Source organism: Mesoplodon mirus, assembly GCF_964341445.2.
Source record: "Mesoplodon mirus genome assembly, chromosome: 16".
In the NCBI taxonomy this organism is placed as follows: domain Eukaryota; kingdom Metazoa; phylum Chordata; class Mammalia; order Artiodactyla; family Ziphiidae; genus Mesoplodon; species Mesoplodon mirus.
In genome coordinates this window covers 1,323,667-1,347,868 of record NC_138992.1, presented here as the reverse complement: position 1 = coordinate 1,347,868, position 24,202 = coordinate 1,323,667, and the positions used below count along the sequence as shown (strand labels likewise).

Genomic DNA, 24,202 nt, shown 5'->3' with positions numbered 1-24,202 from the left:
TTGCTTGGAAGAACCATCGTACTGACCACTCGACCCCTGTGTGTCGGGAACAGCAGTTCTGGACACTGGCTACCCGCTGGAATCATCCAGGGGTGGTTTAAAAAATCCCAGTGATAGGGCTTCCCTGGTGGCGCAGTGGTTGAGAGTCTGCCTGCCGATGCAGGGGACACGGGTTCGTGCCCCGGTCCGGGAGGATCCCACATGCCGCGGAGAGGCTGGGCCCGTGAGCCATAGCCACTGAGGCTGCGCGTCTGGAGCCTGTGCTCTGCAACGGGAGAGGCCACAACAGTGAGAGGCCCACGTACCGCAAAAAAAAAAAAAAAAAAAAATCCCAGTGACAGATGCCCACTTCCCCGCCCCACTGTCAAATTAGCACCCCTGCGGGGGGGGGGAGGGCGGGGGAACACTTTCTCTGAGCTCACAGGTGTTCCCAACGAACAGCCCACGGCGACCACTGCTGCACCGAGGGGATCTCGCCCTCCAGTGCCACTCAAGCCTGACTGACCACCGGAATCACTAACCCCCGTGGCACTGTTTCACCAGCTCTTGCAGGGCACCTGGAAAAATTTTCAAAGATTCCGAGGCGGCTCTGAAGAAGAGCAGGTTTGGGAACCAATGACACAGAGGGACGAAAACGAGTAAGGACGCAACGGTCCTGCCAGCCGAGGAACAAAGAGACCAGTGTTCACCAGCACCTGCCTTGCCCCCCAGCGGCCTGGCATCTCCCACAGGGGTCTCATCTGGCCTCACGGAGAACCCCTGAGGTCAAGTTCCTCTCCGCTTCATGCAGGTGAGAAAATTGAGGCTGTCGGGCTCAGGCAGGGTGGGGTTGGTGGCCAGACCCTCCCTCCCCGCTGAGGTGATCAGCTCAGTCCTTCAGCCGTGGAGCTCCAGCATCAGGCGGGAAGAAAAAGCCGCTCAGCGAGCCCCACGATCTCATGGGGTCACATCCCTGGAACGAATCAAATCACACACCTGTGTATGTATGTGTATGTATGTGTGTGTGGTGGGTATGTGTACTGGTGTGTGTACGTGTGGGTGTGCGTACATGTGGGTGTATGTAACTCTCAAGGCTCGGCTTCTCAGACTGAATCCTGACCCATCCAGTAGCATGATCAGAAGACCTCCTGCCTCAGCCTGACCCCTAAATACTAGGTGTTGGGTCCATCCAGTGAAAAGATTCTTTAAGCTTCTAGAAGGGTTGGACTGGATAGAGAACATGATGTGAGGCAGTGGTGTGGACAGGCCACATAAGGACCACTTCTGTGGCCTCTCCCAGAGCCGGGACCACCAGGGTGCAGGACAGACCAGCCAGCACATCCCGCCCTGTCCCAGCTCTTCACTTGCAAGTTGACCTTTCCCAGCGGGGCTGTGCTGAGGGCTTCATTCTCCTGCGCAGCCTGCACACGACCTGCCTGCAGGGGCGGCGCAGCCCTCACCCCCGAGTGGCAGGAAACCAGTGACCATCCCCAGTCCACGACTGGCGGTGCAGCAGGCGTTTGGGTCCAGTGGTGTGACACTGGGCAAGTCTTAAACTCTCCGTGTTTCCTCTGGAGAGCAGGGTCAGCACCAGCGGCAGAGTAGGCCAGAGGAGGTGATGGAAAGGAAGACATTTCACAGGGAAGAGTGTGGCCCCGCGTAGCTGCCGTGGCCAAGCTGACCGTGCAGGGTTTGTGTCTATAGCCTTGACTCAACAGTGAAGGGAGGAGGCCTGAGCCTGAGACCTGGGGGCTTCAGGGATGATCGAGGTAAGACTTGAGTTTATTTGGGGGTTTGAGAGAAAGGCTTTTACTAGACTGTGCTGTCTTTACCCAAGACGGCACCCACTGCCCAGGACTCCGGTCAGCAGGGCCCATTCCAAGGCAGTCAGCCTGCTGGGGTCAAAAGTGCTCCGACCCCTGTCTCCGACCCCAGGATGTTCATTCATTCTGGGGGAGAGTAAAGAAGTGAAGAAATAAATACCACAGTCAGAACTTCCCTGGTGGTCCAGTGGTTAAGAATCCGCCTTCCAATGCAGGGGGCATGGACTCAATCCCTGGTTGGGGAACTAAGATCCCACATGCTATGGGGCAACTAAGCCCGTGCGCCTCAACTACAGAGCCCACATGTTCTGGAGACCGTGTGCCACAACTAGAGAGAAGCCCGTGTACCACAACTAAGACCCGACACAGCCCAAAATAAATAAATAAATATTTTTATAAATAAATAAGTAAATAAATATCATGGTTTTCAGACTGTGGCCACTGCTCCTAAGAGGTCAAGCAGAGGCAGCGGCGGGGACAGCACTTTCCACAAGATCTGTGAACCACATGTCACTTCTAATTTTCTGGTGGCCACATTAAAAAAGTAAAAAGAAACAATTATTTAACCCAATATATCCAAAATACTATCATTTCAACATGTAATCAATATTTTTAAAGTACTGAAATATTTTACATTGCTTTTTCTTTGTTTCATATTAATTCTCCCAAATCTGGAGTGTGAATTTGCACTCACAGCCCCCCTCAGCGTGTACCAGCCATGACTCCTTCAAGGCTCAGAAGCTGCTTGTGGCTCTGGCCTGGTGCTGGACGGCTCGGGCTGGAGAGGGGGTGGGGTGGGTTTTAGGTAAGGAAGAGAGCAGTGTTCACCTCCCCCAGAGGAGGGCTAGCTACAGCCAGGCTGATTGTGCAGGCCCGAGACTGCCCACAGCGGGCTGTCCACACCTTGTTGGATAAACAGTCAGCCAAGGAGGCCGGGCAGGGCAGGCCCAGAGCAAGAAGGGAGAGACAGAAACCCGGCGCCAATGGGGGGCTACACAGGGCAGGCAGCATGCTCTGTCCTTATTACCCGGGAGTCCCCACATTCCTCTGACCCTGACAGCTGTCTGCCCTGGCCCTCCCAGGCCACAGCCAGCCTGGAGGACCCAGGAATGCAAAGGCCTGGGTACAAAGCCCAGGGGCGGTTGTTTCCCCCACTATGCAGCCACTCTTTTCTTCTGAGAAACAATCTATTCCCATTCCCCTCTCTCACTTTGGATATGTTTACAGACTTCAGAAGGAATATCTGAGCTATATAGAAGTATGCTTAAAAGAAACACCCCAAATATTATCAATTTGAAATAGGAGTAAACAGAACAAAGGAGAGGGGTTAGCTTGTTTATAAGAGCAACACAGAGATTTCCGGTTTCAGGTCTGACGTATAAAATCAACATACAGGGCTCCCCTGGTGGCACAGTGGTTGAGAGTCCACCTGCCGATGCAGGGGACGCGGGTTCGTGCCCCGGTCCGGGAGGATCCCACATGCTGCGGAGTGGCTGGGCCCGTGAGCTATGGCCACTGAGCCTGCGCGTCCGGAGCCTGTGCTCCGCAACGGGAGAGGCCACAACAGTGAGAGGCCCACGGACCGCAAAAAAAAAAAAAAAAAAAAAAAAGATAAACAAAAGAATACAAGCTCTGGAGTCAGAAGCTTGGCTCTGCACGCACTAGCTCTACGACCTCTGGAAAACTGTCTGACTTCTCTGTTCCCCAATTTATTCAGCCATGCCATGGAGATGTTACAGTACCTAAATCACTGGGTTGCTGTGAGGATTAGATGAGATAACACATGTAAAATGCTTAGAACATTCCATAAACTTAGTAAACATCAGCTATTATTGTTCATTCAAAAATATGTATTGAGGAAATTCTGCATAGTTGAAGTGATAGCAGCAGCATAAATCTGAATCTTCTAACATTTCCTTCAAAATATCAATAAAGAGCAAATAAGACAACAGAAAACTCATGCCCTAGGCGTAACTATAAGACAGAAAACAACCGAACTTTGAGTTACCTGTAAAACAAGAAGCTAGAAGGGGAATTTAAGATCCTGTGAGACAAAAGAAAGTTTTCAAAAATCAAACATCACACATCCTTTCCCCACTGACACCCCTCTTCCACAAACAAAAGCCAGCAGGTAACGAAACTATGCTTTTTTTTACATTGACACAAGAGGTCCCTCTTGGGCTAGGAATCTTGTAAAACAACCCATACCTCTGTACACAGAAATGCAGGGGTGAGCTCACCATCTCTCTAAAACCACTACACAAAGGGAGAGAAAATGGGGATCAAACAATTCAGCTCATGAAAATTCCCAAAATAACCAATAGCAAAATAGAAGGAAACTGTAACTCCAAACTGAATCAAATATCTGCAAGTATTTGGAGATATGGAAACAAAGGGAAAAAAAAAAACTTGAATCAGAACAGAAATGAACAAAAAGCAGGAAGAAATAAGGGAACTCAGGAAAACATAGAAGAAAAATCAATAACCAATCAGAAATGAAGACTGAATGACAGACAAGATGCACAAGGAAGAACAGATTTGAATGAAATTAATAAGGAAAGCAGGAAAATAACAAAGAGAATTTAAAAATGAAGAAGTAGGCTTCCCTGGTGGCGCAGTGGTTGAGAGTCCGCCTGCCGATGCAGGGGACACGGGTTCGTGCTCCGATCCGGGAAGATCCCACATGCCATGGAGCGGCTGGGCCCGTGAGCCATGGCCGCTGAGCCTGCGCATCCAGAGCCTGTGCTCCACAACGGGAGAGGCCACAACAGTGAGAGGCCCGCGTACCGCAAAAAAAACAAAAAAAAACAAAAATGAAGAAGTAAGAAGTGTTAGAGAGAAAGTGATCAAGATGGATGACAGGCAAAGAAGAGATAATGTATGGAAAACTGGAATTCCTGAAGAAAATAAAACAATGGAACAGAACTAAGACTTAAAACTATAATCCAAGAAAAGTTTCTGGAAATAAAAGAAGACCTAAATCTACATCTTGAAAGGGATCACTAGGTACGAGGAAAACATAAGCCACAATGACCGAGTCTGAGACCGCCTAGAAAAACTATGAGATGTTGACGATAAAGAAAAAGTCAAGGTTCCCAGGCAAAAAGGTCCAATACTTTCCAGGAGCAGAAGAATTAGACTAGCATCAAATTTCTCAAAATCCACAACAATACGCAAAGCGACAATGGAGCAGAAGTTTCAAAACAAACAAGAAAGGAAACTGTGAACCAAGGGTTGTGCATCCACTCACACTGTGATCTCAGGGATCCTGTACCTTTGAGCCCAACATGAGGGATGTACCAGAAGCTTCATCCAACCAAGAGATGACAGGAACTTCAGCAAAAAAGATGGATGGTGTGATCATTTAATGCCCTGACCTTGGATCTAACATAAAAAAAAAAAGTGAGTGGTGGGACTTCCCTGGCCATCCAGTGGTTAAGACTCCATGCTTCCACTGCTGTGGCCTGGGTTCAATCCCCAGTTGGGGAACTAAGATCCCACAAGCCGCGTGGCGTGGCCAAATAAAAAAATGAGTGGAAGAACGTACTTTATATGTATTTTCTGACCAAGTAGAAATAACGTAACTTCTAAAATGTGAGGAGGTGGGAGAGAAGGAGGCGGGAAATCTCCCTGATTGTATATTGGTGACAGTACAAGTTAGGATAACATTCAATCTAGGTGAGCACAGCTCTTTCCTGCTGAGCCAAGCTTACCTCCCATGTGCCATTTCGTGTCCTAGAATTCTCTTCTCCCTGTTGGCCCCCCACCCATGACTCCCACATCAGAACACATGCACCTTGTATGCAGGTGCCCGGGCTACAGCGCCCCACCGAGAAGGAAGCTGATATTCTGGAAGGTGAGCATTCTGAGCACTTGGCAGGGGCCTGGAGCAAAGGATGTTCCAGAAAAGCCTCCAAGTCCCCCAGCTCTCCTCCTCACAGAGGCTGCCCTCATGGAAAGAGGACCCCCTTCCTCCCTCATCCCCCAATGTTGCTGTACATATTTATAGGGCAGCTGGTGGGGGGAGTCTCGGTGATAGCAGGGCTTCCTGGCTGGGGAAATGGCCTCTGACCAGACCTTACACACCAATGCTGTTGGCATCACCTGGAGCTCCTGGTGGACCAACTCGGCCACCAAAGCGGGGCTGGAGGGAGCCACCAGGGCCACCAGGAGGCCAAGCTTTGTGTCTCTCCTCAGAGACAGGAGAACGCCTTTCTTTCTGCGGTGCTGCTTCTTCTCAGTCGCATTCTCTCTGTCCAGCCATCAGTCACTCAATAATATTTATTTTGCACCAGCTCTGGGCTGGGCCGTGTTTGGGGTCCTGGGGATACACAGGTGAATAAGGCAGGTGCTGATCCGAGTCAGAGGTGGTATGTAATGTGTAGAGACAGACGCACAAGCAGAACAACTCCACATAAAGTTGCAAAGGTAGGACAGAAGCACACACTGAGGGCTGAACTGAGCAGAGTCTTGGAGGACAGGTCAGTCAGGTGCAGGAAGGCAGGAGCATATGCCAGGTGCAGGAGAGCTCAGGGCCTGAAGCCCAGGCCTTGCAGAAACGTGCACTACTTGCTAGAGTCTCATGAAAGGGCAAGCGGTGGCAAGAGGGTGGCCAGCATGTCACTGGAGGGCCAAGGTAAGGGGACTTCTCAAGCCTGTAGGGGGAGCTCTCACGCCCAGCGTGTGTGGGACCAGCATCCCATCCCTTGTGCTGTGGGACCAGCCCCTCCCAACTCCCCCCTTTTCCTTCCTTCTAGATTTGCCTATGGACCACCATAGCTTGCATTTCCTGAATTGCAATTCCTCTGGCTATTCCCAAATAAACTTGCTTTTGCTGGTAAAATACCTGGCTATTATTATATTACTGAAGTTGACAGTAGCAACAAAGAAGGAAGCAGAGTTGAGTTTGGTCTTGAATATTTTGAAATCGAGGTACCTAAAGCTCCTGCAAGGGTGAAGTCCAGGAGAGAGCTGGACAGCAGGGGCTAGAAACAGAGATACGTGGGAGAAGGCTGTATCTAGGTGGCATCAGGGTCAAGTGCCCATTCGTTGCACCACATGTAATGAGACCCCACCAGAAAAAGCAAAACCGTGCGCCCCCAAAGACTTGATTTTCTGGCGTGGGAAGGGAAGATGAACATAATAAACACAATAATAAGGAAATTACATAGTATGTTAGAAAGTGGAAACTGCTATGAAAAAAATGCAGGGAAGGGTGAGGGCCAGAAGGTGGAGAAAAAGGCAGAATGCTGTGGTATTACAGAATGTGACCCCCAACAGTGCAGGAAGCACCCAGGACGTGCTCCTAGCCAGCGGACTACAGCAGAGGTGACAGAAGCCTGCTCCTACCGTTAGGTCATATGAGACTCCACCCCAGTAGACCGGGGCCAGAGGCTCTCCACTGACCCTGAAGGAGCATGAAGAGGGCCACATGGCAGGGAACTGTGGGCAGCCTCTAAGACCTAAGGTCAGCCTCCCAACAGCCCAGAAAAAGCTGGCCCTCAGTCACACAGCCACCAGGAAAGGAAGCCTGCTAACAACCACATGAGTGTGGAAGCAGATCCTTCCACAGTCTCGCCTCCAGCTGAGAACACAGCCCACAGACACCATGACCACAACCTTGCCAGACTGAGCAGAGGACCACCTTGGACTCCTGTCCCACAGGAACTGTGATATAACAAACACGTATTGTCTTAAGCTGCTAACCTTGTGATAACCAGGAAACTAATACACACAGGGTAATCAGTGGTCAGGGGTCCCCTCTAGGAGGTGAGCTCTCAGCAGACGGAAGTGGGAGGTAGCCAATCAGACAGCTGGGGACAAGTGTCCCAGGCAGAGGGAGTGGCCAGTGCAACTGAACGCACGCCACACCCTGCCTGCTGCCTCTAAGGAGCAGGTGGCTGGCGGGGAGGGCACGAGTGAGGGAGGGGGCTGGGGTGAGTGATGGAGTACAGGAGTAAGGGGGCACAAGAGTAAGGGAACGGGTGCAGAGCTGACTGAGGTGCGGCTAATGGAGGGGGGTGGCTGCGTGAGGGGGCGTGTGGGACCCCAGCAGAGTGGGAGGAGGTGGCTCGGGGGCGGAGTCCACCGTGGTGCACCACCGAGATGCTGGGGCCTCGCCACCTAGAGCGGCACCGGAAACGGCCGGCTGGGAGCGGGCTCTTCCTGCGAGCACCGAAGGCGAGCGGGCGGGCAGGCCAGCGGGGATCGCCTGAAATGGGAAACAAGCTGAGGGGCGGAGCCCTCCCGGGAGCACCACAGAGAGGCCCGGGCCCTCGCCTCCTAGAGCGACGCCGGAAGGGACGGGGCCAGAGGCGGGCCCTTCCGGCCGGCGCATGGGAAGGGTTGCTGGACTGTGCAGCTTCCCGGCACTGGGCAGCAGGGGTGCGGCGGGGCTCGGTGACGAGACGTCCCTCCCGGCCCGGGAACCCTGCGAGGGGCGCGCCAGCCCCAACCTCCATGCAGGAATTCACTGGGTCCCTCTGGCGTCGCGTGGGCCCCCCGCCCAGAGCAACAGCACTCCTCTCTCGGCTCCTGGGAGCCGCGGGGAGGAGGGCGAGGCTCGAAGACCAGCTCCGTGCGGATCGAGGTGGAGTCCCTGGGCCCAAGGCTGGCGAGGCTCTGTCAGGCGGCGCCCTCTCCTCGGCTTCGACACCGCTGCGGGCCTGCTGGCGGGCCCGGGGCCCACACACTGCTTGGGTGCATGTTTGCCCTTGGATCTCCCACCACTAGTAATCCAGTCTCTCCCTGAGCCCCCGGCTTCTGAGGACAAGCGAGGTTACCACAGAGTGTCCTGCTGCAGGGGGATACCCAAGCTTCATGTTACAAGAGGCCTGGCACAGAGAGTGAAGGAGCTACACTGAAGTCGCACAGCAGATACCAGCACCCCGGCCTTTAGGCCAGGGTTCTCGTCTGCTCTGGCAAGGTGGATTGAGTTTTCTGCGTGGCTGTAGCAGTCACCAGGCCTACAGGCCTGTGAAATGAAAAGACCAAGACAATGACCTCAGGTCTACGCCGCTTTTAATAATTAAATATTTTATTCCTTGGTGTGCATGGGACTTAGAGAAGTGAGTACGTCCAGTCTCTGCCATTAAGCACCTGCCAGCTTGAATTAGGCAGACAAGACGATTATCTAGAATGTTTCCTGAGCAGCAGTACGTGCAGGCTACAGCCAAGTAACTAGGGATTCAAGGATGAAAAAGACACGATCCTTGCCCTGAAGAGCCCTCGCCTCGTCGGGAGACTGCCACATCAGTGACAAGCCACACGTGGAGTGACAGGAGTCCTGGTGGGGGAACGGCTCTTGGAGCACAGCCGGCAGTCGTCAGGCTCAGTGGGTTCAAGGACCACCCCCTCCATCAAACGGGTCAGCACAGAGCCAAGCTTACTTGTCACCTTCCCTGGAGAGCCGTGGGCTAGAGGGTTGATGGCACTTTCCTGGTGGTTCTTGGCTTTTTATCTGTTTCCTACTAACACTACACCTGAGCTTGAGCTCCAGCCTGGCTGACTGGGGCCGTGATCCTCTGCCCTGGCTCCGCCTACCTCCCCAGCAGAGATGCTCCCATATCTGTGCATGCTTCCCTCAGCCTAGATGGCCTTCCATCATCCTCAATTCTGGCTCTCACCTGATGCTACCTCCCAGAAGCTACCTCCAATAGAGCCTTAAGAGAATGACGTTTACCTGAATCCAAGTCAGATGTATTTAAGCAGACTCTCAAACTCTTGTCAAGTTGGGAAACCTGTCCAGTCATTTTATGTGTTGCCTCTATGCATGCGAGAGTGGATGAAAGCCCAAGTACCCCCTTTAACTTAAAGGGAATTCAAAGCATTTGTATCTCAAAACGTATGTCACTTGGAACATTATCACCCAGAGCACCACATTTTAGGATGAGACAGCCTGTCAGGATATGGACCTCCCAGTAGATTGGGTAACCAGCACAGGTCATGGGAGGTCTTCTCAGGGATGATTTGAGGACTCAGAACATGATCTGCTTTCTTTGGAAAGTGCTTTCTCCTAATCTTGTGGAGGATTTCTTTTGCTAGCAGTTAAAGAGCCTGAAGTTTGTCAAGGCTTTATCCCGGAATTGCATTAGTTAACACTGAGGGAAGAGGCAGGTCAACGATGCTCAGAAATAATACAAAAAAGAAATAGATGAAGGTTCTTAACCAGTGAAACATGAGCCATGCTGGTGAAGCTTCTACAAGCACCTATCACTGGAACCGACTGATTCCTGTTTGAATTCGTGGTGAAATTGGAATTCTTTTAGATGGGATTAGAGACAGAGAATGTCAGACTTTTTAGACAATGCAAGCAAGATAGTAGTTGATTGTTCCCTGGGGTTTTGGCCTTCAGTGGATGAGTTGGCTCCAGTTAAGTGCCACAAGGAGAATGGGAGCCGGGTAAGGAAACCAGGGAGTGGGGCCAGGGAGGACTGCCTGAGAAGGGCCCTGAGAGCAGAGCTCTGAATGAGTGAGGGGCCAACACCACCAACACCTCCTCTCAGGACCTGTTTCTAGGAGCAGCCAGGTGCTGAGGCAGGAAGGAATGTGTGGCACACCTAAGGATGGCTGGGGGGGTGGGGAAGCACAGGGGCATCAGTGTGAGGGGAGCCAGTGGGGATTTGGGCAGAGATGTGACGGGGGTTCACTGGCTGCTCTGTGGAGGATGGACTTGGGAGGGCCAGGGTGAGGGTGGGAGCGAGTTTCATCCAGGCTCCAGGTGATGGGAGGTACCTTCCATGAGGGTCACATGTGACTCCCACAGCCTGTAACTCCAAAAGCACGTTGTCTAGTCCCAAATACAAGAAGTGGAGAAGGAGCAAGTAAAGGGCGGGGAAAACTCCAATTTGGGGACCACGCAGCAGTCGTTGGTCCATGGTACACATGAGCCCTACTGCACGCAGGTGTGGAGACGCTGGCCCCTGGCAGAGGAATAAGAATTCCTTGGTTGGGACTTCCCTGGTGGTGCAGTGATTAAGAATCTGCCTGCCAATGCAGGGGACACGGGTTCGAGCCCTGGTCCAGGAAGATCTCACATGCCACAGAGCAACGAAGCCCATGTGCCACAACTACTGAGCCCGCATTCAACAACTACTGAAGCCCGCGCGCTTAGAGCCCATGCTCTGCAACAAGAGAAGCCACTTCAGTGAGAAGCCCATGCACCGCAACAAAGAGTAGCCTCCACTCGCCACAACTAGAGAAAGCCCGCACGCAGCAATGAAGACACAACGCAGCCAAAATAAATAAATTAATTATTAATTAATTAAAGAAAAAAAGAATTCCTTGGTTAGCAACTGAGTAAACGATGATGCCATCTACTGAGATGAGGAAAACTGGGAACAGTGAGGTTGCGGGGGGTGGGTTTCTGGGAAATACGTGCTCTGTTTGGTCATGTCCAGCCTGAGACTCGTTAGGTATCCAGGTGGGATACGTGAGCTGGGAAGGGAAGGGGGCCGTGTTCCCATGCCTCCCCCACCCCTTCCCTGTCCATGTGCCCCTTCATAACTCAGCACTCAAAGACCTCGTGTCTGTGCTCCTCCCAAACATTCGTTTAATCTAATGTTCGTGGTCTTGTTTCTCTCCAGCCTCAGAAGGGTTGTCGGTGCTCTTCTCTTTGTTGCAGAGTTTCTGTTCCAGAACTGCAGTTACCAGCTTGGAAAAATACAGTGTTGTGTCTAAAGCAAGACCTTTCTGAAGAAGTGGAGTTACAAGGAAATTCGTAAGACTGGAGAATTTTGCTGCTGGTCGTTCTCCTTGGCCCTTGCCGGCTTCCAGTGGTCCTTCCTCTCTCCTGGGGACAAGAAAGATGGAAAAGCCCACAGGCAAAAAAAAGGCACAAACCCCAGAGGAGGAAGTATGTGTTCAGAAGGACACTCCCAAGGAAGATGAAGCATCTAGGAAAAAGAAGCCAAACCAGAGATCCACTTTGGCCAAAAAGCACAGTAAGGAACCCAGCCTGAGTCATGAGGACGAGGAACACATGTTTGAGGCCTTCAGTGCTTCATTTAAAGATGACTTTGAGGGGGTTCCTGTGTTCACTCCCTTCCAGAGGAAGAAGCCCTACGAATGCAGCGAATGTGGGCGCGTCTTTAAGCACAAGACGGATCACGTTCGCCACCAGAGAGTCCACACTGGAGAGAAGCCCTTCCAGTGCGCCCAGTGCGGGAAGACATTCAGGCACAGCTCCGATGTGACCAAGCACCGGAGGATTCACACCGGAGAAAAGCCCTTTAAATGCAGTGAGTGCGGAAAAGCCTTTAACTGCGGTTCAAATCTCCTAAAACATCAGAAAACCCACACTGGAGAGAAGCTGTACGAATGTAAGGAATGTGGGAAAACCTTTGCCTACAGCTCGTGTCTTATTCGCCATCGGAAACGTCACCCACAGAAGAAGCACTGAGCGTGGGGAAGCCATCCAGACTCGGAGCTTTGTGCCCGTGAGAACTGTCCTGGCAGGCCTGCCTGGGGCTCCTCCTGCCCTGGCGTCTGATCGGGCTGGGGGTCCTGCCGTCACCAGGAAAACCGCCCCAGACAGGTCAGCAAACACCAGTGTGGCTGGAGACCTTTCTGGTCTAGAGAATCTCTGGGGCAAGACATCATGATAACAAGGCAGCTCTCACAGCTGTGGCACCAGGGAGGCGAGTGTACAAACTGCTGTCCAGGGGACAGGCTTCAGACCCGAGCACAGCCAGCACCTCCCACTGCCGCCTCCGCCTGTGACCCCCATGCTGGCTTCGGCCCTCCCACCGGCTCCTTTGAAGACTGAGCTGCAGACCTTTGGCCCACTGGGTCCCAAGTCCATCTCTGTGCAGCCCGGCAGGAGGCCTGTGGCCCTGAGCTGGATGGCAGTGCTTCTGCAGTGAGCACTGGGGACCCCACTGTCCCCCTGGCTGGCTGTGATGGCGGTGCTGTGCTTTGTCCTCTGCCTTCCTTCCTCTCTGGAGAGCCATTCCTTGAACTTGGCCCCTGCTCCCAGGAACTGGGCTCTCTGTGTGTCCTCCCACATCAGCCATCATCCCAGCTGAGCAGCCTGACTTACCAGGTGGACCACTCAGGACACTAAATGCTGCCACTGTGGGAGCTTCCTGCCCTGGCCATGTGAGGCCCTGGGATGTTGACAGCAGTTTGGATGCAGCCTTTGCCTGCCGTGCGGCCTTTCAGACACGAGATGGTGGGCCTGCCCCCCAGGGCCAGCTCTCCATTCAGGTTAGTTCCACTTCTCTGTGCTTGGCCCCCAGGTTCCATCCTACCCCCTTCACATCCACATGCTGTGCCTGCCCTTGGTTTCCCTCCAAGAGTGGTCTGGATGGGCCTCCATGTTCTCCTGGGCAAGGGTGTGGTTTGTCTCGGAATTTCAGCACAGTATAAGAGGGGCGAGGTGACTGTCATCCAGGAAGTAATAGGGCTTTTTATCAGGAAAATGTTGATACCTACATTTTCAGCTCTTTGGACCCAGAAAACTAATAATGGCCTTGATCTTGGGGGCTCCTCCATCAGGAGACAGGAGAGAGTGCTCCCAGTGGAAACATCCCTCCAGGTTAAGATTTTTACTCTTGTTCTTTCTAAAAGCTATGACGTTATAACAGCTCTACCTGAGCTGGCACCTCCGCTTCACAGCTCGGCAGGCCCTCCTCCTACCCCGACAGGCAGGCCCCAGGTGTGACCTGTGATCCTGCTCTCACAGTCCCAGAACTGGAGATGTGATGAGGCAAAGTTGTTCAAACAGGTGCCAGGGGCTGGCTTAGGGAAAACACACCTGTGATCCTGGGTGGGGAAAGGTTGCTATAAAGGAGGTCACTGGGACATTTGGCAAACGTTGGGTCTAGACTGTCCACAGGGGAGGTGGGGGGCACATCAGTGTCAAAGCTCCCTGGTTTGATGGCCTGCAGCCATCCCAGACAACATCCTTGTCATGAAAGATGCATGCTGAGGTCTTAAGGGCCACAGGGTCATGACATCTGCAGTTTGCTCTCAAAGTCTGAGCAAAGAAGCAATAACAACAATGCAGATTGGCAGGTTGACAAACATTTTCTGTTAAGGGACAGCTAATAACTGTTCTTGGCTTTGTAGCCATAAGGTTTCTGCCACAGCTCAGCTCAGCCATGACATGCAATAGCAGTCACAGCACAGAAACGGCCAATGAGGCTTTATTTACAGAAGCAGGCGGTGGGCCAGATTTGGCTGGTTCCAGGTGAAGGGTATGTGACACGTTCCAGGGGTGTCTGCATCTGCTTCGGTTTGGTTTGGTTTTTATTTATGATGGTTTATAAAATACCATGATGGATATATGGTTATATATAAAATATTGTATAAATGTACCATAAATTACAACACATCACACGTACTATAGAAAAATTATCGTTTTCTATGTTATTATGTTTCCACGTTAATACCAATGAGAAGCATTTTTTGTGGCTGCATAACGATCCATTAAATAAAAAGTTGACTTAACCTTCTCCTAACAAAGGCATGTAGGCTGTTTCCAGTTTAGGTCATTAAAAACAATGCAGTTAACATCTTTTCCACATTTAGGGCCAACAGGACGGGTTGCCAGAAGTGAGCTGACAGGGAGATCATTCTGGCAAATACCTTCCCCCAGGTTGTGCTGCATAAGTGCCCCAGCAGTGCGCAGGCAGCAGGTGGGTTTTAATCTCGCCAATTTGATAGAAGAGAAGAAGCATTCTAATCTGGTGTCTTCGAGTTCTAGAGAGGAAGCAGGTGGCAAAGAGCGTAGTCTCTCGAGCCAAGGGTTACTGACTCAACCCTCGTGCCTTGGAGATGTGGGACCTTGGGCCCGTCCTTCACCTCCTTGTGCCTATGGTTCCTCAGAGGTGACTTGGAGGCATTGACAGTGCTCAACCTGGTCAGTGACTGTGTGTGACCTCAGTGCCGTGCTGACCCCCAGTTGAGCCACTGTCAGCTCCGGTCACGTGTTAGTGTCCTTAGTGAGGGGACATTTTTCCACAGGCATGAGAGGTGGCTGTGCAAGCAGACAACCATCAGTCCCTCTCTCAAGAGGATGAAATCAACCAGGAAAACGAGAGACATGAGAAAATATATCACACAATCAAACTAAAATCAGTCCACCATCTTTTTTGCCTCCTGTCATTTTGGTGCAGACAGACGGGCTCATTTCCCATTTCTTCTGAGTTAACCATTATGACAACACATCACCACCAAGCACTGAACCCAAATCTTTCAGATAAATCTATTTTGATGGGTTTTTTGTTTTGGGGTGTTTTTTTTGCTATTGCTCTTCAAATGAAACTTAAATTCCAGAAAAAGAAAACCTTCTAAGTAGCCTGAGTCAAAGAAGAAAAACATGGGCTTCCCTGGTGGCACAGTGGTTAAGAATCCACCTGCCAATGCAGGGGACACGGGTTCGAGCCCTGGTCCGGGAAGATCCCACATGCCACAGAGCAGTAAGTCTGTGCACCACAACTGCTGAACCTCCGTTCTAGAGCCCATGAGCCACAACTACTGAGCCCGCGTGCCACAACTACTGAAGCCCCCTGTGCTCTGCAACGAGAAGCCACCACAATGAGAAGCCCGCGCACCACAACAAAGAGTAGCCCCCACTCACTGCAGCTAGAGAAAGCCCGCACACAGCAACGAAGACCCAACACAGCCAAAAATAAATTTTTTAAAAGAGAGAAGAAAAAAAAACAATGAAAGTTATAAAATACTTAAACCTGGATGATAATGAAAATACAACTTGCCAGAAATTCTGGTGCAACTAAAGCCAAACAGAAATTTGTAGCCTTATGTGACCAGCAGAAGAGCTGGAAATCAACAAGCTAAGCATCCAATTTTAAAAGTAAAAAAAGGCCAACAGAATAAACTCAAAGTAGAATGGAGGAAACAAATTATAGAAATTAATACGACTAATGGGAATGGATACCATGGAGAGCATTTTTAATAAAGGTTGGTGCTCTGACAGGACTATGAAAATTCACATTCCCTGGCAGTGGGATCCAGAAAGAGAGAAGGAAGGAGCAAAGGAGCTCCTTTAGGAGTGAAAAGGAGAGCTCCATTAGGAGTGAGAAGGGGAGGATAATGGCAGATACATCAGACATTAGAAGGATAAACTGTCGAACCAAGAGATGTGAGGGCTCAAATGAAGTAGGTTATAGAAGAAAGATGAATTACTGAAGCCAACTCGAGGAAATAGCCTGAAGAATCCTCTAACCAGACAGATTGCATTCATAGATGACAAATTCATAGATGCATAGACGACATAAATTGCAGAGGAAGGAACACTCCCAGATTTGTTCTACGAGGCCACCATTACCCTGATACCAAAACAAGACAAAGATACCACTAAAAAAGAAAATTACAGGCAATATCACTGATACTATGCAAAAATCCTCAACAAAATAACTAGTAAACCAAATCCAACAATACATTAAAAGGGTCATATACCATGATCAAGTGGGATTTATCCCAGGGATGCAAGGATTTTTCAATATTCGCAAATCAATCAGTGTGATACACCACATTAACAAACTGAAGAATAAAAACCATATGGTCATCGCAATAGATTCACAAAAAAGCTTTTGATAATATTCAACACCCATTTATGATAAAAAAAAAAACTCTCCAGAAAGTGGGCACAGAGGGAACATACCTCAATGTAATAAAAGCCATATATGACAAACCCACAGCTAACATCATACTCAGTGGTGAAAAGCTGAAAGCATTGCCTCTAAGATCAGGAACAAGACAGGATGTCCACGCTGGCCACTTTTATTCAACATAGTTTTGGAAGTCCTAGCCACGGCAATCAGAGAAGAAAAAGAAATAAAAGGGATCCAGATTGTAAAAGAAGAAGTAAAACTGTTACTGTCTGCAGATGACATGATACTATACATGAAAATCCTAAAGATGCCACCAGAAAACTGCTAGAACTCATCAATGAATTTGGTAAAGTTGCACGATAAAAAATTAATACACATAAATCTGTTGCATTTCTATAACAACAAAAGATCAGAAAGAGAAATTAAGGAAACAGTCCCATTTGCCTACATATCAAAAAGAATAAAATGCCTAGGAATAAACCTACCTAAGGAGGTGAAAGACCTGTACTCCGAAAAGTACAAGATGCTGATGAGAGAAATCAAAACTGACACAAACAGATGGAAAGATATACCATGTTCTTGGACTGGAAGAATCAATATTGTCAAAATGACTATACTCCCCAAGGCAATCTACAAATTCAAGGCAATCCCTATCAAATTACCAATGGCATTTTTTGCAGATCTAGAACAAAAAAACCTTAAAATTTGTATGGAAACACAAAAGACCCTGAATAGCCAAAGCAATCTTGAAAAAGAAAAACAGAGCTGGAGCATTCAGGCTCCCTGACTTCAGACTATACTACAGAGCTACAGTCATCAAAACAGTATGGTACTGGCACAAAGACAGACTTATAGATCAATGGAACAGGATAGAAAGCCTAGAGATAAACCTACGCACCTATGGTCAATTAATCAATGCAAAGGAGGCAAGAACATACAATGGAGAAAAGACAGTCTCTTCAATAAGTGGTTCTGGGAAAACTGGATAGCTACATGTAAAAGAATGTAATTAGAACATTTTCTAACACCATATACAAAAATAAACTCAAAATGGATTAAAGACCTAAATGTAGGATCGGATACTATAAAACTCTTAGAGGAAAACATAGGCAGAACGCTCTTTGACATAAACTAAAGCAAGATGTTTTTGAATCCACCTAGAGTAATGAAAATAAAAACAAGAATAAACAAATGGGACCTAATCAAACGTAAAAGGTTTTGCACAGCAAAGGAAACCATAAACAAAACAGACAACCCATGGACTGGGAGAAAATATTTGCAAACAATGCAACTTACAAGGAATTAATTTCCAAGATATGGAAACAGCTCATGTGGCTCAATATCAAAAAACCCAATAAAAAAAATGGACAGGGCTTCCCTGGTGGCGCAGTGGTTGAGAGTCCGCCTGCCGATGCAGGGGACATGGGTTCGTGCCCCGGTCTGGGAAGATCCCACATGCCGCGGGGCGGCTGGGCCCGTGAGCCATGGCCACTGAGCCTGTGTGTCCGGAGCCTGTGCTCCGCAATGGGAGAGGCCACAACAGTGAGAGGCCCGCGTACCGCAAAAAGAAAAAAAAAAAAGGACAGAGATCTAAATAGCCATTTATCCAAAGAAGACATACAGATGGCCAAAAAGCAGATGAAAAATGCTTAACATCACCAATTATTAGAGAAATGCAAATGAAAACTACAATGAGGTATCACCTCACACTGGTCAGAATGGCCATCATCAAAAAGTCTACAAATAATAAATGCTGGAGAGGGTGTGGAGAAAAGGGAACCCTCCTACACTGTTGGTGGGAATGTAAATTGGTGCAGCCACTATGGAAAACAGTATGGAGGCTCCTTAAAAAACTAAAAATAGAGCTACCATATGATCCAGCAATCCCACTCTTGGGCATATACCCAGAGAAAACCATAATTTCAAAAGATACATGCACCCCAATATTCATTGCAGCATTATTTACAATAGCCAAGACATAGAAGCAACCTAAATGTCCATTGACAGAGGAATAGGTAAAGGAGATGTGGTATATCTATATAGAATGGGCTATTACTCAGCCATAAAAAAGAATGAAATAATGCCATTTGCAGCAACGTGGATGGACCTAGAGATTATCATACTAAGTGAAGTAAGTCAGAAAGAGAAAGACAAGTATCATATGATATTACTTATTTGTGGAATCTTAAAAGAAAATTATACAAATGAACTTATGTACAAAACAAAAATAGACTCACAGACTTAGGAAACAAACTTACGGTTACCAAAGGGGAAAGGTTGGGGGGGGAGGGATAAATTAGGAGGTTGGAATTAACATAAACACACTACTATATATAAAAATTGATAGTTGACAAGGACATACTGTATAGCACAGGGAACTCTACTCAGTACTCTGTAATGACCTATATGGGGAGAGAAACTGAAAAAGAATATATATATATATATACCCACACATATATGTATGTATAACTGAATCACTTTGCTGTACACCTGAAACGAACACAACATTGTAAATCAACTATACTCCAATATAAAATGAAAATCAAAGAACAAAAAAAATCTATAGCAAATTAAACCTTAAGTTTAAATGTTAAACGGCATTCTCTTTGAAAACAAGAGCAGTACAGAGTTTCTGCCATCACTGTTAATATTCACGTGCATCTTCCCGGACCAGGGCTTGAACCCGTATTTCCTGTATTGGCAGGCAGATTCTTAACCACTGTGCCACCAGGGAAGTCCTAAGTTTTGAAGCACTTTCCTTGAAATCTTGTTGCCACCCAGGGTGGGATACATGGGTTGAGCCACAGCCCACGCCCCCTTCCCCACCTTGCTCTCCTCCAGCCCCTGTGGCCGTCATCCCCACCAAGTACCAGCGTCCGCGTGTCCATGTACCCAGAGCCTGGCCTTATTCACATCGTTGGCATTTCCCAACTGTTGATAATTTCCCAATTATCAACTAGGTGATAATTGAGCTTCTTTATTTATTCAAAAGGTATTTCTGTCCTTTTTCGGTTGTGAAAGCAGATCAGCCCCAAAGCAAGAAGTTCCTGATGAAATATGCGTAAAAAAGAACCTCAAAACTAGCAAAACTTCCACATTCCTGAGCTCCAGGGAGGAACAGAGATCAAGGAGGAAGGGAAGAGAAAGGCCGTGGTAAGAAAGGACACCCCTGCGGTCCACATGCTAGGCTGCAGGAGGGGCGCGTGCGGGGACACGGGGCGCGGAGGGCTGTCACTGCAGGGCGGGCGCTGTCACTACAGGGCAGGCATTGTCACCGCAGGGCAGCAGACACTCCACCCTCGGGCAATGCCTGCCGTCGGGTCAGGTGGAGGGAAGTGTTTCGTCTGATAGGCCCTGTGAAGGCAGTGAGGTGAAAAGGGGAAGCAACCGCAGGGAGCCATCTCGAGGTTCTGAGGCGCTCAGCCCCTCCCTCTCAGCCAGGAGCACTGTAGGACAGGCTCCAGGAGGAAACAGCTGCAGGCCAAGTCAGAACCTCCTTGGCCTCAGAGCTTGTCCCGGCAAACGCCCTTCAGGGTGTGCCCTCCCCACTGAACACAGGAGAACTGTTAAAGCAGCGACCGCAGAAACACGTCAGGGCACCTGAGTTACCGCGCAGGCTCCGCGCTGCCGGGGCCAACACGGAGGGCGCTGGGACGGCATGACCTGGCGTCAGAGCGAAGACACAGAGGACCTTGAACGGACGTGGGGACACCTGCGATGTCCCGGGGACGTGACATCTGTGGTCCTTGGTGCCAGATCCTGTGCTCTGAGGGGGGCTGGCGGTGCGGGCCACAGAGCAGGCGGGGCTGATGGGCTTCAGCCCAGGGCGCCCTCGCCAGGTCCATTGCACCCCTGGGGAGGCTCTGGGCACCAGCATGTCACCTGGGCTTTATTTCTAATGGCCACTCATGTCTGTCCCCATTTGGGGCACCGAGATGTGATCACTCCTTTCTTCTGCCGGTGAGCTAGACACCAAGACGCACTGCAGAGTGACACTGGGCTGGCCTGGGCCCTGGGGGCAAGGCCAGGGCTCCGAGTCGCCCTCCTTGCAATGGAAGCCCCTGGTGCTGGGGCACTTGGGCATTTGCTCTGGAGCAGCACAGACAGAGGTCACGGTGAGGGTGGGGTTTTCAGCGAGCAAAGATGGCGGGGTGAAGGGGGTGTCTCGAGGCCCACGGAAGCAGTGCTGGGACCAGAGAGGGAAATGGCGGGGGTCAGGGCGGGAGTGACCCGGGATCCACTGCCTGGGGTCAGGGCTGTGCTCTGAGAGGCAGCCGGTGCCTTCAAGGACCCCTGCCCCGAGCTTGGAGTTCACTGTCTCCTGGCTGCTTGCGCACAAACTCCAGCCACCTGTCAGCAAAGCCGGGAGCCGGAGGTCCTCCCCTTGACCAGAGCCCCTACAGGATCCAGGCCCAGCCACAGGGCGAGGCTGACACTGCGGACTCCACGGACGGGGGTTTCCAAGGCCTGAGGACAGCCGTCCCTCGGGGTGAGCTCCCGGCGTCCCGGCCCCAGTGCCCACAGCGATCTCGGCACTGGGCGGCCCCGGTGTCAGGTGCGCCCGACACAACCTGCGAGCTCCCTGCGGCCCCGCGTGGCCTGTGTCCGTGCAGCCTCACCCCCGCAGCATTCTGGTCCTGTTTGCCTTGAGTGTCCTGCCTCTTGGTGTTACTGCGTGTTTGTTTCCGGGAGAGCTTCAGCACTGGGGCTGCTGCTCTCCTCATGCCCCCCTGGTGGACCGAGGTGGCCTTGGGCCTGTGCTGGGGTGGACGCTTTCCCCAGTCTAGTGTTTCTGACTGTTATTTTTAGTCCTAGAAATGCAACTTTCCAACTAGTCAAGTTTGTTGAACTTTTACGTTATTATATTTTCACATCCTTCAGTCCGGGGAAAGCAAGTGTGGTCTACACTTGGGGTAGGTGCTCTCTTTCGTTCTCTCCTCGCTTTCCCGGGGCTTGCTTTCCACGCGGTGTTCTCTTACCCCAGACGGGCGTTGCGCTGGCCCCCACGTGTCTTCCCGGATGCCCTGGGCATCGTCAGTGCTTCCTTGTCCTGCCGCCTCTGGATCTTGTTTTCTCCCGCAGGAAACATCCGTTCTGACCTGTTCACTGCAGTCAGCTGCTCTCCCCACAGTCCAGATTCCCCAGGGAGGTGCCACTGGCTCAAGGGAGAGACCATCTCCCAGCCCAAGGTCTGGCCCAGGCCTGCAGAGCCAGAGACCCAGCTGGTCACTGCCTCTGGATGTGTCTCTTGGGGGCCGCCTCATCTTAACCAAACTTGTAAGAGACCAACACACAAATCAGAAAACGAATGGGCTAACTTAGGATGGGCATGACCCTTTGCTGCAGCAAAATATCGTGTCCCTCAATAGACACCCCCTCTCTGAGCCTGAATACAGGTTCCCCTGCTAGCCAAAAGCAGAGCGTTCCTGTGACACCTTCCAAGGCCGAAATGGCATAAAGCGAAGAGGCACTTAGTTACCTCGTTAGGACACATGTTGCTCACGGCGCACAAGACAAATCGAGACGAAGCGCAGACGCCCGCAGACGCGGCTCGCAGCCCTGGCAGCTTGGTGCTGAGTGTAGCTCCATAGGAGCTTGGCAGGGCCGCTCTCCTGCCTCGGTTGCAGCTGCTGCAAAACAAAGGCTGAGCGCTGTTTTCACTTTTTGCCTTTATTCAAAAAAAGCTAAAATCCTGTTTGGATTTGTCGGAAAACAGGTACTAACATAGGTCTCTTGTAAAAGCAGAGTGGTGTAAAGAGAACTTTCAAAAAGCAGGGGGACATTTTTACCTGGGAAACAAAGTTAGGCCCTGTCGTTGCTTCATGCCTGCAGTGTGATGTGACCTTGCCTGCCCCCAGACCGTCAGCACCCCGTTCAGGTCCTGAGCTCTGACGCGCTGTCAGTCCTCCCCTCTGTGCCCCTGCTCACTTTGCCTCTGTTAGAGCAGATGTTCTCACGAGGGGCAATTCTGCCCTCAGAAGGGGACGCTGGCAACACCTGGGGACATTTTTTTGGTTGTCACAACTGAGGGGAGGTGCTATTTTTGTCAGTTGCGGGGGAGCAGGGAAGCTGCTCCGTGTCCTAAAGAGCCCAGGATGCTGAGGGTGGGGACCCGAGTTAGATCCGTGACTTAGGCGAAGGGCTAAAGAGAAGATTCACGAGGCCGGAGAGAGAAGAGTAAGCGCTGTCAGCTGGAGGTTTCAGAAGCTGGAAAATGAGGAGAAGCAGCTTTCGGCAGAAGCCTACACACTTGACAAGGTGCACGTCCAGGCTGAGAAGGCTGGCAGGGCCTGGGGATGGGCGCCCGAGTAACCCTGACAGTGGGGCAGAGGTGGGAAGAAAAATGGTGCTTGGCTAAAAGTCTCCATGGGAGTAATTAGAACCCCTCAGGTCTGTCCACCCTCATGGGAAACAGAAGGCTGCCCCCATCCCTCTGAAACTGAACCAGCAGGACAGACTGAAGAAAAGAAAGGGTGAAAGTCCAGCCCACGGCCACCGCTGTCCACCATCGGGGAGGACACATCCAAGGAGAATTAGGCTGTGTGCATTTCCATCACAACCCCCCTCCTCTCCCCTGCCGTCTCCCCGTCTCCCTCCTGCCTGAACCCCGAGGTGTCCTCATGCCCCACATCCCAGGGGGCAGCGAGTACTGTCAGTTCTGCCGCCCACACGGGGCCCCACCGAGCCTCCTCTCCATCTAGCCCATCTCTCCCCTTCTCTCCTGCCTCCCCACCGCCCCAGACTGTTCTTCAATGCACTCTTCACTCCCCTGCCCGGGACCTTCCGTGGCTCCTGGTGCAAGAAGAATGAAATCCAGGCTCCACGTTGGCTTCAGGACCGCTTGTTGTGTCTCTAGTCTTCGGTGGGAATCGGCTACTCCAAGTATAGGCACCTTTTCTCCAGCTCCAGGTGTGCTTCAGCCTCTTTCCCAGCTCTCATCTTGGTCTCACCACTCGCCAAGCACGGCCCCTCCCCACACACTTGGTCCTTCACACGTCCCTGATCATCCAGTTTTTCTGCTGCCTTGGCATCCGCCCTGGGACCAGATGTCTCTTCCTCCCTGATGAGATCCTCAGGCCTGGGGCTGTGGCTCCGCCCTTGCTGTCTTCCTGTCCGCTACTTGCCCAGGCTCAGGGGTAGCCATGGGCAAGCAACCCTGCCGGACGTCCATCCCTGGTGGATAGGTTCATGGAATCCTCCTCCAGCTGTTTTCAGGAAGAATTCCACAAAAAGCGTTTGGGAAAATCTGTAACACACTCCTCAGGCCCTAGAGTTTGGGAACACACTTCAATGAAAGGGCAGTTTAGGGGGTATTCGAGACACCCCCAAAAAGGGAGGAAGCATGTCTTCAGCAAGTTCCCCAGCAAATGATGGCCGTCCATCCTGGGGAAAGAAAAATCCCTCCAAGAATGCTTTGGGTGGAACTTTTCATATTGTGGAAGGGAGAATTCCAGGGGCTAAAAGAATATGTGTGAGATCCAAGCCTCGCTCCGCAAGGAGGGATGCGTGCCAGACGCGCGCTGCCCTGGAAGCGTGTGGACCGGAGACAGCGAGCTCTGCAGACGAACCAGGGGCGGCCGGCCTCGACGGGCTCCGGGCTCTGGGCTCAGAGGGCGCACGCGGGTCCTCGGCACGCGAAGGGACCTTCCCGGCCCCAGGCTCTCGGCGCGGCTGCGGTGGTCAAAGGCCGCAGACACGGGGTCGAACACCTGTGGTCGAACACCTGTGGGGCGGCCCGGCTTGGCGAGGGCCCACGCCCGCAGCCCCCGAGGTCACCAAGGCACCGGTCCTCCGGGGACCTAGAGCGTCCCGGAAGTGCGCGAG

General features: G+C 51.1%; 1 protein-coding gene across 1 annotated transcript; it reads left to right on the top strand.

Moving 5' to 3' along the window:
- The first annotated feature begins 7,932 nt into the window (after window positions 1-7,932).
- On the top strand, window positions 7,933-23,874 carry ZFP41 (ZFP41 zinc finger protein). The gene is made up of 2 exons (XM_082600811.1): window positions 7,933-13,007; window positions 19,403-23,874. The coding sequence occupies exon 1, from the start codon at window positions 11,608-11,610 to the stop codon at window positions 12,199-12,201; it is 594 nt and encodes a 197-aa protein (XP_082456937.1). The 5' UTR covers window positions 7,933-11,607; the 3' UTR covers window positions 12,202-13,007; window positions 19,403-23,874.
- The last annotated feature ends 328 nt before the right edge of the window (window positions 23,875-24,202 follow it).

What these genes read in the sequence shown, in the direction of transcription:
- ZFP41 (XM_082600811.1), top strand. Translation starts at nt 11,608, where the DNA reads ATGGAAAAGCCCACAGGCAAAAAAAAGGCACAAACCCCAGAGGAGGAA.